The sequence below is a fragment of the Takifugu rubripes genome, unplaced genomic scaffold (genome assembly GCF_901000725.2).
Source record: "Takifugu rubripes unplaced genomic scaffold, fTakRub1.2, whole genome shotgun sequence".
Lineage (NCBI taxonomy): Eukaryota > Metazoa > Chordata > Actinopteri > Tetraodontiformes > Tetraodontidae > Takifugu > Takifugu rubripes.
In genome coordinates, this window is record NW_021821632.1 from 845,733 (window position 1) to 865,522 (window position 19,790).

Genomic DNA, 19,790 nt, shown 5'->3' on the forward strand with positions numbered 1-19,790 from the left:
ACAATAATAATAATAATAATAATGCTCCTACATCGTTTCTCTGCTGACACCAGTCTTATAAATCAGATCTTAATCAACAGTTCTTGATGGGACGCCCACCCCTGATTCTAGGTCAGCATGTCAGCGGGGGTCTGGGGCCAGAGTGGCCTCTGTGAGGGTGGGGGGGGGCAGGTTCTCCATAGAGATATAAACCTAGAGCAGCTCAGCTCTGAGACTGGCAGCCTGAGCCAGCATCCATCCCAGCGGTGCACAGCAACGATCCCAGGTCCGAACATGTGACCTGAAGGATGAGTCGGGCCTGGCAGCAGCTGCCTGGGGACACCGTGCACTTGTGCCTGTCCCCGGGGACAGGAGGACGGCGGCCCCAGCCCCCTCGGCATGACTGCAGGATCGAGCCAGGCTGAAGCTATACCTGGTCAGGTGACCAGTCATGTGACAACCTCTGCCCGCGTGTGATAGCAGAGCTTTAAACGGAGTCATGCGCTCCTACAGCAACAGAAGGAAACGTTGACGGAGCCAAAATGTTGTAATGAAACCGTCTTTATTCACAACATTTTCTACTCCAGCTATGTTAGCATTAACATGTCACTCCTCTACTTCCTATGTTGGGTTCTTCTTCAACTGTACAGGAAAATAATAATTAAAAAAAGATCATGATTCACTTTGAGGTGAGGCGGCGCCACCGTGGAGGACTTGGCTTTGCGGTCATTCCCCTCGCTCCCAGTCGCTCCACCTCCTCCTCCTCCTCCTCCTCTTTTTAGTCTCAGAAAAAAGGCATTTGTCCCCGAGCTCAGACGGGGGCTCGGACATGTGTAAAGCGCTTTGACTGTACAGTTCACGCGGAGGACAACAGCTCACGTACAGAGCAAAGATCAACACTATACTTCTCAGCAACAACACAAATACAACACAAAGCCGTCTGACAAAAAAGTACCATTGAGAAGAAATTGTTCTCCATTTTTTTAAGCATTTCATAGAAACAAAGAGAGAAAGAAATCGCAGAGTCGGAGTAAACAAATTGTAAATATGTACACAGTGAGGTAAAACACATTGGTCTTTTCAGGAGGTATCTTCTTTTCAATGAAGTGACCTTTAGAATGTGAATTCACCGTTTCAGAAGCTCCCGATGCCGTGTGTGGAGCAGACATCAGTCCAGAGACGTGATCACATGCAGTCTTGTCATTCAAGGTGAAAAGTAAAAGAAACTCAGGCACTAAATGAAATAAAGCTTTCTGCTTCTCATGTTACCACCAAGACCTCAACGAAGACCTCAACAGACACGAGGCCCACTCCCAGCCGGGCCGGGCCGGGCCGGTCCGCTCTCTGGCTAGATGGAGGGTGAGTGTGAGGGGAGAGCGCTCCTCTACATGCCTGACACACTCCTCGTCACAGTGTGTGGATCATGCTAGCATAGGTAGGCTCGTTGAACCGGGTGATCCAGAGACTGGGTGGGCGCACCTGATTGGCCCAGGCGTTGCATAACAAGAGGCAGAAACGGACCCGTGTGGAGGATAGCTGCATCCTAAAGAGTGGCTGCAGTGACACTTGGGCTGAAGAAACGCAGGCTGTGCTCAAGTTGGTCAGAGACATTCGAGGGCAGATACATTCAGGGCTGCAGGGACGACTCGGCGGGGGCTTGGTCTCCGCCGAGCTGCTGGCATAGTTGGTCTCTCCCTGTTCCGACCCTCCATCCACGCAGAGAGCGCTCACAAAAACAGAGTCCTCAGTGAAAAGACCACGGAAGGTCGACGTCTGCGACCGGTTCTGTGAAACCTTGGATCTCCCCGCTTTGAATGGTGGCCAGCAACCTTCTGCAGAACTCTCCTCGCTTTCCTAAGTGGCTCATTAGCTGGATGGTGAATGAGGCATTCATGGAGAAAAAAAAAGACTAAATACAGGACAAAAAACCAAGCAAGGCCAATTAAATCATGCCTGATTAGACACTTTGGTTTAAAAATGCCCTCAGCTGAGCGACAACACAACGGTCGTCCACATGCCGAGGAAACGGAACCCGTTCCGTCGTCCTCCAAGACGAGAGTGACCTCGTTTCATGAGGAACTGTTGACTCCACCAACGACGGAGCCCCACAAACCCTAAATGAACGGGTCTTTCATCTGGTCCCGAGTGGAGCAGAACCAGGGCCTTGTGGCGAGGAGCCGTCTGATAACACAACGAGAGGAAGGACAAGAGAAAGGCAGGACAGCACTGAAGACAGAGCGCTGGAGACGCCCGGCGGGGCTCAAACGGGTCCGAATCGTCTCGGGCTGAAAGGAAGGCGGCTGCTGGTGACTTAAGACAAAATGAAGGATGTCGGAGCAGAGGAGCTTCTGGATGTCCCAGAGAAAGACGCCGTCCAGGGACCGTCTCAGTCCTCAGGGGAGGGCGCCCCACGGGCGGCGGGACCAGTCCCGCTAAAGCAACCGCCTGCTCACTGCGATGCAACGGAACCTTCATGTTCCCACCGTAAAGAAAACGTGGGAAATCCAGGTACCAACTCCACAGAAGGGTTTGGTTTGGTTCCTGCAGCGGAGGCAAGGATCCTCGGGGAGACCGGGTCCTCGGGGAGACCGGATCCTCGGGGAGACCGGATCCTCGGGGAGACCGGATCCTCGGGAGACCGGATCCTCGGGAGACCGGGATCCTCGGGGAGACCGGGTCCTCGGGGAGACCGGGTCCTCGGGGAGACCGGGTCCTCGGGAGACCGGATCCTCGGGGAGACCGGATCCTCGGGGAGACCGGATCCTCGGGGAGACCGGGTCCTCCGCGTCGGCCACCTGTTGCTGGTGTCACGCTGGCGTTCCCGCTCCTGCGCCTCCAGCTCCTGAATTTCAGCCCCACCTCCGAGAGGTTCCGGTGGAGGCCATCCACGTGTCGGCACAGCCATCCACTTTTCAAACTTCTGGTCTTCTGGAGGAAACTGGGTCTGTCCACCGAGGACATCAGAGCGGCGCCCAGCCTCCCCAGATGCTCAGCAGTCATTTGGCACTGTGGTTTTCTTCTTTTAGCCACAGTCCAAGAAGGCAGCAGCTTTTGTTCTGACCCGCACAGATGCGCTGGCGGAGCCACCAAAGAGCTGCGGCGCCGCCTCCCGCGCCTTCGTGGACTGTGGTCAAACATCAGCAGCTCCACGAGGCAAACTCCCATGAAACAAGCATGGCGCAAACAGTCGGGGAATGGGAGGATATTCACACGGGGACAAGGACAGCTTCACCTCGGCTCACCACCAAGTAGCAGCACGTCTAGACAGGTTGTGGGAAACGACAGAGGCTCCCCGACGAGCCAAAGCGCCACACGCGTAAACCTGCTGACCCTGGAGCTGGGCAGGTCCTGGGGATGGGGATCTTTCAGGGTCGTTTCATGGGGAGCTCTAAAAGTGCGTCGGGAGAAGTCAGGAAGGTTTAGCTGTGTGGCGGCTTTGGCAGCGGGACAGACCAGCAAAAAGGAAACTACATCAGGTGCTACATATATATTTTTGTCCTTTCGATAAAAGAATGACACTAATTTATTGTACTGATTAATTACACACTTTCCATAAAACAAGAGCAATGAATGAATGTACATCCTGACGCTGATGTGTTGGTCCCTTAAGGCTCGCTAAGCTGAAATGATAAAACTATTTAACATATTTTGCCTTTTTTAGTCAATGTACATTAGAAAAGAACACGACCCGAACACCTATGGCTTAGTAATATTTGTTTGCTATATTTCAATGGATGCACCTTATGTTAGTGTTGATTCTTCTCCCAAGAAAAGGGGGTTTCTCTCCTCTTCCCCCGAAGGTCGATGCACGCCGCTGCTGCTGCTGCTGCTGCTGCTGCTGCTGCCGGCCAGACGTGGAGAACACGACCAACACGGGCGATGCTGCGTGTCCTCCAGAGCTGCTGGGGCTCGGCCAGACCTTCAGGAAGCTGAGAGAAGCTGGATGACGGAGGTGGTTCAGGCGTTCAGACGAAATGGCACCAGGGTTTGGCTGCGCCGCGCTTTGCTGCGATGGTCCACTCGGGGATTCTGTGGCTACTTTTCGCGGGTGTGCATAGTACGAACGGATGGGACGCTCAGCACGCTCCTGCTGGTTGTCCACACACACACCGCAGCAAACGCTGGGCCACAGCCAACATGAGGCATTGGGTTGGTTTTAAAGCACTGGCACTTCCCGGTAACGGCTGAAAGGCATGGCGGCGGCGGCGGCGGCTGCCGAGTGGCGGTGGCGGCGGTGGCGTTCTTGCTATTGGTGGTTTCAGCAGAGCATGGTATAGAAAATACACATTTATCTAGTTTATATTGCATATGTTGCAGCATGTTGCCAAGAATGAATGAGGTTGTGGTGTCCAGTTCAGCTTTGCAAAAAGACCCCGTCACCAGGAGCAACAATACGAGCAAAACCAGCAACAACAATAAATTAACTGAGCTGCGGCGCTTCCAGGAGACAGGAAGCTGCACCCGTAGCACGCGGAGACACAAGCGGGTGCAAAACGACTGCAGAACAGAGAGATTTCCCCACCCACCCGGGCGGGGGGGCTTCAGGGCCGAGCCCGAAGCGTCCCCGCCCTTCCAGTGCTACTGTGGCCCGGCTCAGGGGTGGGCCGCAGAGCCCAGGTTCTCAGCCCACACCTGAGGAGGACGGGGCACAGCTGTTGAGAGTCCACAGCTCCAGAGGAACGTCTCAGGGTCTGCAGAAGATGCTAATGCTAACTCCAGCAGCTAAATTTGTGGGGGTTTGTAGTGTGGGAGCATCTTCCGAGCTCCTCCTGACTTCTGCCTCCTGGTTATAATGGTGGCTGCTGGGAGGGAGGGGCCACAGCTATTGGCCAATAACAGAGGTCAGACGGGGGCGTAGCTTATTTCTGACGGAACAGATGGTATAGAAACAATGAAGCAGTGGTGATGCGAGGTGGCATCTCGCAGGCCTGGTGTCTGTGAGGAGTTTGGCTTTGCTGGCTGGTGGGGGTGGTGTCAAAGTCACAGGGTCTTCCCAGACCCCCATGATGGGTGCAGGTGCCTTCATCCCTCCTGAGGCAAACCCACACCTCCCTAAATCCAGTCTGTGTGTGTGTGTGTGCGTGCGTGCGTGCGTGCGTGTGTGCAGCCAACTACAACACACACCCAGGTCCACTGCAGACTCAGCAAAAATGGGATCTAACCACAGAGCAAAGGAAAGCAAGGAGGGAGCGCGTGGCCTCCCCCCACTGCAGAGGGCAGACACGCAAAACCAAGAGGGCGGCGCTGATGAAGTCCACGCGGTGCAGGTGGGGGGGGCGCCTACATCTTGATGCCCTCCTGCTGGCTGAGCTGAGACAGCGTCTTTTTGATGCGGAGCGCGGTGAGGCGGGCGGCGCTGTTGGCGTACCAACACTCCCTCATGATCTTGGCCATCACCCGTAAGGCCTGCAGGAGGACAGAGACCAGGCAGCCGTGTCAACATCTGCAGCCCCCCCCCGTCCCCGCCCCCGCCGCCGGGCGCCACACACGCCACCACCTCCTACCTCACAGCTCTGCCAGCGGTTGGGAATGTTGGGTCGCAGCTTCTGCTCACACACCACCTTCCTCATCTCCTCCACAGAGGGGTCTGACTGGACCAGGTCGTAGTAGGGCAGCTGGTAGTCCTCGTGGATTCCTGACACACAAGCACAAGCGTTGACACCCCAGCCCCCACGGACGTGGCGAGCGCGTCCCGATGCTCACCTCCCATCGAGCAGCGGTTGGTGATCTCCCAGAAGACCAGGCCCATGGCGTATATGTCTGCACGCTTGAAGGACTCAAAGTGCTTCATGTTTATGGAGTCGTCCAGGACCTCTGGAGCCATGTACCTGAGCAGAAGACGGGCGCCGCGTCAATGCTGCGCCGCTCCCTGCAGCCACGCCCCCCCCACCCCCACCCCCACCCCCACAGACAGCAGCTACCTCTTGGTCCCCACGCGGTGGTTGGGAGCGATGTCGATGGTGTCGGTGGCGGAGTCGTGGCGCACGGCCAGACCCAGGTCTGCGATACAACACGTCCCGTTCTTCTTCACCAGGATGTTCTTGGACTTCAGGTCCCTGTGAGCTATTGCTGGTTTGCCTGGTGAGAGAGGACCACGTTTGACCCGGACCTCCGGCTGCGTGTCCCGCATGTTTTGGGAACATCTGTCTCACCTTGAGTGCCCACGATCTCCATGTGGAGGTGGGCGAGGCCGCTGGCCGTGGACAGGGACAGCTTGATCATGCCCTCCACCGTCACGGTGTAGCGGTTCAGGTAGTCAAAGAGCGACCCGTGCTCGTGGTAGTCGGACACCAGCCACAGCTGCGTCCACGTCCCGTTGTCTGCAGGGAGGACACAGCAAAAGGACGAGGTGAGGACGCCGTCCAGCCGCCGGGCGCTCGGGTGCGGGGGCCGCGGTGCTGGTGCAGAACCTCGGAACCAGAGGGGGCGTCCGAGGGGAGCAACGCGACCCTGGGGTGGGCGCGGCCTCCAAGAACTCGGTGAGCGATTCTCACCCTTGTTGTCAGCGGCGATGAAGCCCAGGATGTTCTCGTGTCTCAGCATCACCGTCTGGTAAATCTCAGCCTCGCGGAACCAGGAGCGCTCCTCACGGGATGAGAAGATCTTCACCGCCACCTCCTCCCCACGCCATTTCCCCCGCCACACCTCCCCGAACCGGCCCTTCCCTATGCTCTCCTGGAGGATGATGGTCCTGGCGATGGTCCTCTGGACCAGCAGCGGCAGTCCTACAGCACAACAAAGCAAAGCAGCTCAGCTAGAAGCTTCTTCAGCTTCTGGAGGGAACCTTCCCAGTCCCATCTGGGCCTGGGTCAGGAGTGGTGCGAGCAGGCGTTGGTGCTCATGGCCCGCCCTCGCCCTCGTCTCCAGGACCTTTACTCATGTCACTACAGAGGCAGGCCGTACCTGAGCCAGATCCAGACGTGGTCATGTCGTAGATCAGGTCCTTCAGCGTGGTTCCCACAGTAATGAAGGGGTGATCCATAGACGGGTCTTCCTCATTAGGCACCCGGTGGTGATGATGATGGGCCCCGGCCCCCCCGGCCCCCAGACCTCTGTGGTTGTGGCAGACATAGAAAGCCAAGACCAAGAGCAGGCAGAGCACACAGACGGGTCCGGCAATCACTGCAGCGAGGGCCACGGGTCCGAGGGACTGGGTCTTCACCGTGGGAACTGTGGAAACAGAGCAGAGGGCATTACACACGTGCACGCCAGCGCCGTGCGCGCCAGCTCCCTCAGCCATGGCGGCGGGCACGGCTGGAGCGGTGCAGGACCAGCCCCCCAAGAGAGGCTGCGACTCTGAAAGCACCAGTTTAATAATGCTGTTGCCATATTTGGGCAGGAAATGAGCGCTTCCTGTTCCCCCCGTGTTTATTTACCGGGGAACACGTCCAGGTCGGGCTCCTTGTTGCAGTAGTCGGCGGTGCAGCACATGGGGTAGATGCCCGTGTCGTGCTTGACCGAGGGGGCGCAGATAAACGGGCGATCCCGGGGAATCAGCTCCTTCTCGTGAACGCACTGGCGCCGCTCGGTGGTCAGCTGGCTCCCCGACTTACGGATGGCGACAAAGCAGACGCCATCGGTGACGCAGCTGGAGTTGGCGCTGCAGCGGTCGCAGTAACACTGAAGAGCTGGAGGAAGAGCAGAGAAGAAGAGTCACGGCCACACCCCCGGGCAGGCTCCGCCCCCGACTCGCTTCACAATCGTGTGTGTGTGTGTGCGTGTGTGTGTGCGGGTGAGAGGGCTCTTTAACTCCGATTAATTCAGATGAACCAGTCGTTCCAGACTCCACTCCTCAAACATGCCGATGTCTAGACGAGACGACTACAGACACGTTCCACACATGACGCATCAACAAAACAGGAAGTTGCGTTCTGCTGTCTGCTGGAGTTTCTGTTCTCAGTCCGACCTGCTCGCAATCTTCATTCCAGTCTTCAACGCCTCAGCAAAAGAGGAAACAGTGGTTGTTGGTTCATATTTAGAGGCACAGGCCCGTCTGGGCCCAGCAGCTCTAGACCAGTACACACCAGTCAGGAAGCAGCCGTTTATCCCACCGGCACCGAGTACGCGCATGCTTCCATAACGACAGCGGAACACGCGCCCACATGCAGGTTCAAGTTATTGTGAGGTTGATAGCAATAGAAACCCAACCGCTGGAGCTGGACCGGGCCGGGTCGGGCCGGGCCGTCAATAACCGACTCAGCAGACAAGGAAAGGCTGCTGTCCTGAGGCAGGTAGAACCATGACCACACATAATCCAGGGCGGCGCCGCCCAACGCCCGGAGACGCCGGGCTCTCACACGTGTCCCGTGGTCGCTGCACCGTCCGTGGTCGTGTTCCAGCGACCACTTAACTCCCGAGCACCGACAGAGCAGCAAAAGGAGCTGAACAACAGGCGCACGCAGCCTTCAGACTACAGACTTCATCTGGCACCAGGCCCGCTGTTAGCGCTAGCGTTAGCCTGGCCCGCAGCCACCGCGGCGTCCGCTCACTCGTTCTGTCGGTGCTGTAATTCAAGACAGACTCGGAGCACATTCCTTCATCTTCCCGCCATGCAGCCCGGCGCTGCAGCGCTCCGTCATCCTAAAGTCAGTCGCCAGAACAGGCGGAAAGCAAAAGCAGACGCTTGGACCATGAAGGAATCAAACATTCCAGCGAGGACGCGGGTTCTCCGGTGCCGGCGGGAGACGTCTGTGGCAGGAGGCCCGAGAGGACTTTAAATCAAAGCCACGGCAAATGTTCTTGGGCTGGAACGCCTGCTGGTCCTGCCTCTGCCTCTGGACCCGGCGCGGCTCCTGACTGGACACACAGGGTCAAAGGTCGGCCCGGTGGACCCGGTTCAGCCATGTGGGACTCACTGATGACGAGCGAGTTCAGGTTTTTACTGCAGCCTAAATCACAATGTGGACCTCTGGCTGGGTGGACACTGAGACCTCCTGAGGACGGGGACAGTTACCACAGTCGGGAGGGGTTAGGGGCTAAGGAGCTGGGCAGAACCAGCCCGCGGCTGCTGCACCAACCCCTGGATCTGAGGAGACGGTCCCCCCAGACACGTGTCCACGCAGCCGTCCTCGCAGCTTTCGTCCCTTAAATGGCTGCTCGGAGCGGCGAGTGTTGGCGGAACCTGGCCGCCGGCTCATTTCCATAGGTCATGATCCAGCTCCTACCCACCCCCACCTGCCCGCCCAGCACCATTGTGGCCTTTGTCCCTGGCAGATGTGCTGTGTGTGTGAGCGGCCTGCTGTCCCACGCCTGGACCACCCCCACCCAGGAGCACGCCGGCTGCACCGCTCCCAGCGCTGCGGTGGACTGTGGAGCAGAGGCGTCTCGGTGGCGTCCACGCCACCAGGAAGTGGAGCCTGACAGGGTCCGGGTCCTCCACGTGGCCCCAGCCTGATGTGGCTGAGCCGTGGGACGGAAACACACACTTGCTCCAAACCCATCCTGTCCAAACGAGGCCTGATGAAATCAAGCTGATGCAGCGTGTTGTCCCACCAAACAAAGACCAAGTACGACGGCGCCGCCGCCGCCCATCTGCCTGATAAATATGCAGCAGCTTTATGTGAGGGTCCGACCCCTGACCCCGCCAGCTGCCGAGGCCCCGACACACACACACACACACACGGTCGGGCTCTGGCCTCCTACAGGACCGGTGGAAGCACCACCACGCCGGTTCCCTTTGGGGACGGAAGCTGGTGAATCCCGACTGGACCGGCAGACTCCTGCTCGCGGTGCGTTTTATTAAAGCGCGCTGATAAAACCTGAGGGCTGCGCGAGTGTGCGGCTCCCCCGCACACAGACACACACACACACACACACACTTAGGTCAGACTGATGTTATTGGAGGTGTTACACTGAAAGCTGCTGACTCATGTGCAGACTGAACCACACGACCGTCTGGTTGCTGCTCGGGTCCCTCCACCCTCGGGCAGGCAGACGTGTCCACACTCACTCCTGTTTTACCAACCTAACGGGGACACCATCGTAGTTAAAGCCTGTAATTGAAGGTGCAGTGACGATGTCACGCTGCTCTGACATCACTGCTGGGTCTGAGAAGGCGTCCTGTCCCTCAGTACAAGACGGCGTGATCTTTCACACACCACAGCTCCCGGGCTGCCACAACATGAGAGCCAAAAGCACACATCGATTTCCCCCTTCCCCCTTCCCCTTCCCCTTCCCCTAACCCCTAACCCTAGCCCCTAACCGGCCGCCCTGTCCTGACCCAATCGCCCAGCATCCGTGAGCACCAACATGGACCAGAGGGCTGCTCAGTAAAGCCGAAACAGTGGTTGTTGGTTCATATTTAGAGGCAGAATCAGAAGCAGAAGCAGAAGCAGGTTTATTGCCATTGTTCATGTAATACACAGTATTACACAAACTAGGAATTTGTCTTGGTGTGACGCTGCAACATTCAACATAAAGAAGACCACACTAGAATAAGATAAATAAAATAAGACATATATACAGTATATACAGAAATAGTAAGTGGTAAGAGGTAAGTGGTAAGATGCCAGAGGAGCCCCGGCTGCACCCTGGTTCTGTCCAAACACCACATTCTTCTGTGTCTGTATGGAAAAACCCGCATTTGAGGTGGATACACACACACACACACACACACACACACACACACACACACACAGAAGCAAAACAAGAATAAGGGACACTCAGAGCGACAGTTCTGAGGAGAACGCTGACCTGGTTGGCTGAACCACTCTTGGTTCCACTGGGAACATTCAGAACCATCATACTACCATCATCCAACGTAGAACTGAACCATCGTGAGACAGAAGAGCAGCGGACACAAACAGTGGAGGAGCTCCTGTGCTCCATGGGGACTATTCTCCGTTTCTGGGTCTCAGACTGGGTCCCACAGCTCAAACAGCCACGCAGGAACCAACGGAAACCTGGACCGGCTCAGTGTGATGGGAAACACCAGCGGAGGGGATGATGGCGAGGACGGAGAGAACCCGAGAGTCCAGGAAGATGGACACGGCTGTTCAACCAGTGGCTGACACCAGTCCCACCTGCCTGTCTTACTGGTGAAGCTGGTAAAACCAGTCACACACCACAGTGGGTCCACTAAAACCAGCTTACCTGGGTGGTGGCAATGGCAGAAGGACAGCCACAGCGGGGTCAGAGAGGACAGCGGGGACAGAGAGGACAGAGAGGGACAGCGGGGGACAGAGAGGACAGCGGGGACAGAGAGGACAGCGGGGACAGAGAGGACAGCGGGGACAGAGAGGACGGGGGGGACAGAGAGGACAGCGGGGACAGAGAGGACAGCGGGGACAGAGAGGACAGCAGGGACAGAGAGGACAGCGGGGACAGAGAGGACAGCGGGGGACAGAGAGGACGGGGGGACAGAGAGGACAGCGGGGACAGAGAGGACAGCGGGGACAGAGAGGACAGCAGGGACAGAGAGGACAGAGGGGACAGCGGGGGACAGAGAGGACAGCGGGGACAGAGAGGACAGAGGGGACAGCGGGGGTCAGAGAGGACAGCGGGGTCAGAGAGGACAGCGGGGACAGAGAGGACAGCGGGGACAGAGAGGACAGAGGGGACAGCGGGGGACAGAGAGGACAGCGGGGGACAGAGAGGACGGGGGGACGGAGAGGACAGCGGGGACAGAGAGGACAGCGGGGGACAGAGAGGACAGCGGGGGACAGCGGGGACGTGGGCGCTGTCGGACAAGGATCACGGCTGGAATCAAACACGAAGGCTAAACGATTCACGTCGGCCCCCTGGTGGCTTCAGTCTCACATCTGGGACAGATGTTCTGCCCAAACGGTGCTGAAACCCAACTTTCACGGCCCTCACACCCAAACTCACACGGCTGGACTGAGGTGGACAGTCCCCAGAGGACAGCCGTCCCAGGAGCGCTCCTGGTAGGAGGGAGGACGATGGAGCGGAACAATGGTGACACACCTCGTTTAGCCAGCGCCGGGATCCGTGTGCACGCTCGTGTGAAATAAAGGGAAACGGTGCGACGGCACGTCCACGCAGCACGGGCGTGGTCCAGACACCTCGCCGAGCGCCACACGCCAAGCGTCCGTGCTCCGATCGCCGTGTGTGGCGCTAACAGCCTGATGCTGCACCGCCAGCGTGCACCCGAGCTTTAGCGCCCGAGCTGGAGGTGAGCGTCTCCCTTCTTATGTTAACGGACGGGGCCGTGGAGCCACCCCATAATAATCCCATTGCTGGACAAAGAAAGGCGGGATGCTAACGTTGCACACGCGTCCACGAGGCAACATATCAATTCATGAAGCGGCGGCGGCGGCGTGCGAGGCTACATGAGGACACGGCGGCGGTGTGGCAGGGCTGGATTGTGACGAGATCTCTTTATGTTGGCCGCCTGAACGCACGCTCACGCTCGTGCGCTCACGCTCGTGCGCTCACGCTCGTGCGCTCACGCTCGTGCGCTCACCCAAGGTCTCCTGCTCCTCTGCACACAAAGGAATGTCACACAAAGGGAAGGCACGTCTTTGGCAGCTGCCGCTAGCTACCAGCATCGGAAAGATCTGCTGGAACAAAGAACATCTGGCCCAGTTTCCACGCAAAAGCAAAACACAAATGTCAGCACGATGACGGCGAGTGTGAGGAAGCAGGAGAGGCGAGTTCCAGGGGCGGTTCGCCGCAGAACGCCTGGGGAACCGCACAAAGAGCCCGGCTCGGTGGAGCCCAGCAGAACCGCGGTCCGAGCTCACATGGAGACGAGGCTCCGCGATGAGGAGCGGGGCAGGAACGGCAGAATCTCTGCACGTGGAGCTGGACGAGCAGAGAATGCGGTTCCTCAGCAGCGGCGGCAGAAGAAGAAGAAGAAGAAGAAGAAGAAGAATGCGGGGAAAGAAACGCAGAAAAGTGCATTTAGAGAGAGGAAGGAGGTAAACACGAGCTGCTTCTCCGACCGGCTCAACAGAGAACCTGCTCTTGTTTGTGAGGAGGAAGCGGTGCAGATGTTTGTGAGGAGGAAGCGGTGCAGATGTTTGTGAGGAGAAAGCGGTGCAGATGTTTGTGAGGAGAAAGCGGTGCAGATGTTTGTGAGGAGAAAGCGGTGCAGATGTTAGGGGCAGAAACAGCCAAAGATCAGCAGCAGATGCTGGAACTTCCTCAAGTCCGGAAAAAGCCAAGAAAGTTGGAGGAGAACATTTGAGCCGCGCAGTCAATGACCAACCCGCTCCGCTCGGAACGCAAACACGCAATCAGTGATGCTCAACTTTGTGTTTGCCCAGGAGGAGGCTTTCGCAAGCCCGGAGCCGCGGGCAGGAGTGCGGCCGCGGGCAGGCCAGCGTTCACCCTGGCCCCCGGCCCACCGGTCAGAGCCCGAGCAGACTTCCCTGCTGCCCTGCTCGCCTTGTTCCGCCGAGACAATAAACATTCCTGAGACAGGCAGTGGAAGGCTGGCCCCAGACCCTGCGCCATCTTAGTTACTCACGCTTCTTCTGGCTTCTTCAACAAAGAGCTTTTTCCGCCCAAACAGCCCTCAGCCGTGGCGAAACTTCGGCGAAAAGCCCAAGAGAGGCGGCGAGAGTGTGGGGGGCACTCCGGGGGAACTTACCGGTGCTTTCGTGTATCCTGGACCACCACAGCAGGACGAAGAGAAAGAACGGTAACGCATCCATCGTGGCTACGGAGCAGACTGGCTGCTCACGGCTAACTTATAGCAGCGAGGAGGAGCGCGGCCGCTGATTGGCTGCTGCGCACAGAAGTCCCGCCTCTGCGGCGCTTGGACGGCAGATGCTCGCTTTTGATTGGAGGAGAGCGCGTCGGCACCCCGCCCCCTTAAAGCATCTGTACCGCGGCTGTAAACAAACGCTTCAGCTTTCCTCTATAATTATAAACTGGCTGCACAAAGTTTCGCTTGATTACTTCAACAATGACGAGACTTTCTGAAAAAATAAGCAAATTCACGCCACAAGTTTGATGAACACCTTGAAAAAAAAAATCAAAGACTTTAACCCCATCAAATAAATTTAGACATATACATTTAAAAGTAAATATATTCATTATCATTATTTATCTTCACAAAAATTCCTCCTTAGTGTGAGGAAATAACGGGAGATTTCACAAGTAATTCTGTGACTGAGCAACTTTGATGCACGTCACAAACATCGTCAAAAACGAAGTCACGTGCTTTGGAGGTCACAAAGTCCAGGAATGGATAGTGAGAAGCAAAGAATCCTTGGTTAGCTCAGCATATTTTATAATAACCCAAACCCCGGAGCCTCAGAACCAGACGCAAGCACACCCAGATGGTGATGATACACACTCTGTCTGTCTTCTTACTGGACAAAAGGTTGAAGGATTCAGGGAACTTTGGTACCACATCAGCACACGTTTACGCGTGAGATGGTTAGAAAGTGACACTCGGGTCCCAGCTGAACTCATTTAAAAGGGAAGCTGAAGAGCAAGGCAATATCTAAGGTGATATTAAAAGTAAAAGTAAACCCCTTTAAAAGGATGCAGACCCAGCTCTTCCCATCACCTACAAATGTGGGTTGCTAGCGGGAACCGTCTCAAGACGTGTTGGCGTTGCTTCCTGTGATGGGGTCAGATGATGTGTGAAGGCAGGAGAGCGCTGAATCAGCCTCAGCTGACACAACGTCGGCTGTCAGCCCGCAACAAATGTCGCACAAGAATAGATGAGAGGTGTTGCCAGCGTGTGGCGAGGAAGAACGTGAAGTGCTGTGAAAAAGAGGACGGGGCAGAGCAAAAATAGAAAACAAACGGGAATCTAAAAGCTGCACGTTTGTCAGAGCGATGCTGCTGTCGCACTCAGCGGAACGTTGAGAGCTGCAGGAATGTTGGGAGGTGTGTGTTGGTGTGTGTGGCAGCAGTGGAGGGATGAGCCACGGGAACGCCACAGCAGCAACACACACTCTGCCCCATCAGCGCTGCACCCAGACCCTGCTGTTGCCCTGAGGGGAGGCTCAGAGTTAGCTGGTGGTGGGCAGCAGCTTCCAGCCAAAACCCCCGTGCAACGTTAGCGATGCCTCTTATCTTCGAGTGGAAAACGTGTTCGGGACAGTCTGTTCGTTTAGAAACTGGCAGCCTTTAAACCCCAGTTGATAGGATCAGTGTTGAGGACCAGAGAATCCAGCAGCAAGGTTCTGTTTTGCTTCCCACAGAGGAAAGCCGTCCAGGAAGCTGATAAGAGGAAGGTCCTCCACCACGTGCCTGCAGCCAGGGTTATCGTCCTGTCAGCTTGGATCACAGATGAGGAGGGTCAGAGAGCCAGACACCCACAACTTCATTAACAAACCATCTGTTCCAACCAAACGGGCTCCGGAGTCTTTACCGAAACTCAGAGTCTGGCAGGAGAAACTCATTTCACCAGAAAGACAGACTCACTCTGAGTCAGTCATCTCTGCAATATTGCACAACTGCACGGAGGCACTTGGAGAGACCTTTTATATGTGGGTTCACGGACGAGTCCTGGTTCCAAGGTTCCAGCACATTTGCAGAGGGTGTGGACAGAAGGTCTGCTGTGAGCCCACTGAGGTGCTGCAAACCTCAGAAGGTTGCAGGAGAGAAGCACCACAGAGAACATCAACAAGGCCCCAGGGAGCAGCTCTGGGTGGCGGTGGGTTGACTGGCTGCTGGGGCTGGGGTCTGACCACCTCTGGTTTGGTTAGCTGAGTGGACACAGGTGAAGGTGACCCGGGTTCCTCACTGGCCCCAGGGAGCAGCTCTGGGTGGCGGTGGGTTGACTGGCTGCTGGGGCTGGGGTCTGACCACCTCTGGTTTGGTTAGCTGAGTGGACACAGGTGAAGGTGACCTGGGTTCCTCACTGGCCCCAGGGAGCAGCTCTGGGTGGCGGTGGGTTGACTGGCTGCTGGGGCTGGGGTCTGACCACCTCTGGTTTGGTTAGCTGAGTGGACACAGGTGAAGGTGACCTGGGTTCTTCACTGGCCCCAGGAAGCAGCTCTGGGTGGCGGTGGGGTTGACTGGCTGCTGGGCTGGGGTCTGACCACCTCTGGTTTGGTTAGCTGAGTGGACACAGGTGAAGGTGACCCGGGTTCTTCACTGGCCCCAGGAAGCAGCTCTGGGTGGCGGTGGGTTGACTGGCTGCTGGGGCTGGGGTCTGACCACCTCTGGTTTGGTTAGCTGAGTGGACACAGGTGAAGGTGACCCGGGTTCCTCACTGGCCCCAGGAAGCAGCTCTGGGTGGCGGTGGGTTGACTGGCTGCTGGGGCTGGGGTCTGACCACCTCTGGTTTGGTTAGCTGAGTGGACACAGGTGAAGGTGACCCGGGTTCCTCACTGGCCCCAGGGAGCAGCTCTGGGTGGCGGTGGGTTGACTGGCTGCTGGGGCTGGGGTCTAACCACCTCTGGTTTGGTTAGCTGAGTGGACACAGGTGAAGGTGACCCGGGTTCTTCACTGGTGAGGAGCCTCAGATGGTTCCTTCATGCTCTTCTGGTAAAGCATTGTTGGAGCTACAGTGAATTTCTGCTGCTAATGGCTCGGGATTCACATGCACAGTTTAGTCCACGGTTATGCTAGTTAGCGTTGCCATGGTTACACACAGCTGTGACAGTGACTACTGGCAGGTCCCTGGTACCTAGTCGAATCCCGATGCTTCCCGACCCTCTGAAACCAGACGCACAGAGGAGAAACACGTGGTGGTCGATGGCGAGAGCAGGTCAACAACGATGACAACGGTAAGAATTCCGTGATTTTCAGCCCTGAATAAACACAACTTGTCCAAAGGTGAAGGTGAGGATATGAGCTGATATCGGCTGTTTGCACGACTCCCTTTGGTTCTGTGACTTTTCTTATCTCTTGGTGATAAAAGTTGGGATGCAGAGCTACTGAACGCGCTGCACGTCTTCTTCTTTGGTGTTTTATCGATCACTGCCAGGGTGTTAATTACCCCCCCCCCCCCCCCCCAACATGTTTTGAACCAAACCGTTCAGAGGCTCAAAGAAGGAAAATGTGGCTCCACCTTTGTTATTCAGGTGAAACCCAGAAAGAAGTGGATCAGAAACACGAATGTTGGCAAGTTTGGGTTGAAAAGCCCTCAGATCAGCTGATGCTTTGGCCGCGTTTCCTGGTGGAAGCAAACAGGAAATAACATCTTCTCAGAGCTTCACAGCCCCGGTCCTCAGACAGAGATGACAGAGAAGGTGGCTGATTGCTTGAACCAGAGGGAGGAAAGAAAAGCCAAGGTCAGAGTGTGCAAGGCCTTTCAGCTCCAGCCTCCAGCAGATCATGGACCCATGTGTGTTTTAATTCTATGCTGTAACGTGTTATGTAACCGCCAGCACACGCCGACCTTCAAGTTTTGCTTTGGCTTTGGCGAGAAAAAATGTCAATTTGGGGCGACAGGTTGCTTAAAGAGAAGAACACAACATGCATCACTTAACATGTTAATATCTCCTGCTGGAATATTAATGTTGTGAGCAAATATTTTACCTTTTTCACCAGGAAGTCAGGACTGCTCAGCCTAAACTGGTTCTGAAGATCCACCTGTCGTCCAAAAATGTGAATGATTTGTGTCTAAAATACAAAATACAGGACACATCTGACAGAGAGAAAGGGTTCCAGCACGCTCACTCAGTAAATAGATAAATACATACATCTCCAGCTGACGGCTCACTTCTCCCAACAGCAGTCCCTCCTCCAGGTCTTTAAAGGTGTGAGGAGAACAAAGGGATTGTTCCAGGAACCCCGTAACAACTGCTTGATGGCAGCAACTGTGGCTGCAGGACCTGGGAGGCCTCGCGGACCATTTGATCCACTAGTTGGTGCTCCACACCTGGCTGATTGGCCATGCTGGCTAACGTAGGGTGGCCTGGCCGAGGGTCCAATTATGTCTCAGCTCCACTCAGCTGCAGTCATGAGGTTCTTTCCATCAACAGACTGACATGAATAAAACCAGTCAGAACAAAACAAAGTCTCTCATACAGGTTACTGAGCCGAAGAACAGAAGAGGGGAGCTAGCTTTTGAAAACAGGAAGTGAGTCAGGCTACCTGACGTATCGAGGGGGCTGTGTTCCTCCCATGTTCCTGTTGTTCCTCCCATGTCCCTGTTGTTCCTCCCATGTTCCTCCCATGTTCCTGCTGTGTTCCTCCCATGTCCCTGTTGTTCCTCCCATGTTCCTCCCATGTTCCTGCTGTGTCCCTCCCATGTTCCTGCTGTGTTCCTCCCATGTTCCTCCCATATTCCTGATGTGTTCCTCCCATGTTCCTGCTGTGTTCCTCCCATGTTCATGCTGTTCCTCCCATATTCCTGATGTGTTCCTCCCATGTTCCTGCTGTGTTCCTCTAATGTTCCTGCTGTGTTCCTCCCATGTTCCTGCTGTGTTCCTCCCATGTTCCTGCTGTGTTCCTCCCATGTTCCTGCTGTGTTCCTCCCATGTTCCTGCTGTGTCCCTCCCATGTTCCTGCTGTGTTCGTCCCATGTTCCTGCTGTGTTCCTCCATTGTTCCTGCTGTGTTCCTCCCATGTTCCTGCTGTGTTCCTCCCATGTTCCTACTGTGTTCCTCTAATGTTCCTGCTGTGTCCTTCCCATGTTCCTGCTGTGTTCCTCCCATATTCCTGATGTGTTCCTCCCATGTTCCTGCTGTGTTCCTCTAATGTTCCTGCTGTGTTCCTCCCATGTTCCTGCTGTGTCCCTCCCATGTTCCTACTGTGTTCCTCTAATGTTCCTGCTGTGTTCCTCCCATGTTCCTGCTGTGTTCCTCCCATATTCCTGATGTGTTCCTCCCATGTTCCTGCTGTGTCCCTCCCATGTTCCTGCTGTGTTCGTCCCATGTTCCTGCTGTGTTCCTCCATTGTTCCTGCTGTGTTCCTCCCATGTTCCTGCTGTGTTCCTCCCATGTTCCTGCTGTGTTCCTCCCATGTTCCTGCTGTGTTCCTCTAATGTTCTCCCTATGTTGGACTCTTTCCAGCTGGCTGTTTTTTGGATGGAGTTGCTGCTTTTTTCTTCTTCATTATCATTTCTAAACCAAATGATTCAGCATCATTTGTATTTTTATCCAAATGTGAGCGTTCATCCTTCTGACTGAATAGGAGCTCACATGTGACCCAGCAAGACATCAGAGTCCAAATCTGGAGGTTCTGGGCTCCAGCTGGACTCTGAAGGTCGAACCATGGGAGGAACCTGAGCCAGCAGTGGGTCAGAGAAAAGGCACAAATAGATTTTCAGATGAGGTATACATTTTTTTAATACATTTACAAAATAGACTTCAAATGTTTTAAATTCGTAATATTCTTACAGAGTCCAACAAAGAAAAACTGTAAACCTTCCAAAGGCCTCAAAGGTGGTGGATCTGCTGATCCTGAGGCCCGAAGTTGTGACATTAGGAACATCTGCCATGAAGGAAACTACTCAATAATCACTAATAAGCCTAACGGCTGCGTGAGGGAGCTGCGGAGCGCAGTAACACTGTTGGGACGGGCTGGACCGGACGCCATCGCAAACATTCTGACTGGAACAGTCACTTCAAAACATGCATAGTCAATAGTCCATCAGATACACATCAAATATAGAGGCACTTCTTTAAAAATATAGTTATTGCATCTCTTTAATACTTCATGGCCTTGCGGAGCATAGCACCACTTCCCAGAGGATTGTGGGTAGCAGCGGACTGATTGTCCTGATCAATGGCTTCTGTTTCATTCACACCTTCGCAGAGACGCCCCGGACTGATCCAGGACGCTGGGACCCCCTGCTGGGCACCACAGGTGAACGCCTGTTTCACGTCAGTCACACTTTTACTGTTGGTTTCAGCTGTGAAAACACTGATTTGCTGGTTCCCTTCTTATTTAGAACACGGATGGAAGTGAATGATTGTCGGTTCTGGTGCTGTTGC

At 55.5% G+C, this 19,790-nt stretch overlaps 1 protein-coding gene across 3 annotated transcripts; it reads right to left on the minus strand.

The window, feature by feature from the left end:
• Positions 1–522: 522 nt before the first annotated feature.
• tgfbr1b (transforming growth factor, beta receptor 1 b) lies at positions 523–13,642 on the minus strand. Of its 3 annotated transcripts, XR_003887226.1 has the most exons (10): positions 12,401–13,154; positions 7,356–7,607; positions 6,883–7,149; positions 6,474–6,704; positions 6,132–6,299; positions 5,901–6,057; positions 5,683–5,807; positions 5,484–5,614; positions 3,720–5,385; positions 523–3,367 (listed from the first exon to the last, which is right to left on the minus strand). XR_003887226.1 is itself a non-coding variant. In XM_029831941.1 (9 exons), exons 1-9 carry the CDS (start codon positions 13,593–13,595, stop codon positions 5,260–5,262), a joined length of 1,521 nt encoding a protein of 506 aa, XP_029687801.1. In that variant the 5' UTR covers positions 13,596–13,642; the 3' UTR covers positions 524–5,259. The 3 variants fall into 3 exon arrangements, 2 of the variants coding, with proteins under 2 accessions (XP_029687801.1, XP_029687800.1); XM_029831941.1 differs by lacking the exon at positions 12,401–13,154 and adding an exon at positions 13,532–13,642 and having other exon boundaries at positions 524–5,385; XM_029831940.1 differs by having other exon boundaries at positions 524–5,385; positions 12,401–13,499.
• Positions 13,643–19,790: the final 6,148 nt, after the last annotated feature.

Excerpts from the sequence above, each read along its gene's own strand:
- tgfbr1b (XM_029831940.1), bottom strand. The coding sequence starts at position 12,485 with ATGCTGGTAGCTAGCGGCAGCTGCCAAAGACGTGCCTTCCCTTTGTGT. Across the intron at positions 6,058-6,131 it reads GGAGATCGTGGGCACTCAAG|GCAAACCAGCAATAGCTCAC; the intron begins GTGAGACAGATG and ends CTCTCTCACCAG. Across the intron at positions 5,386-5,483 it reads ACCGCTGGCAGAGCTGTGAG|GCCTTACGGGTGATGGCCAA; the intron begins GTAGGAGGTGGT and ends GTCCTCCTGCAG.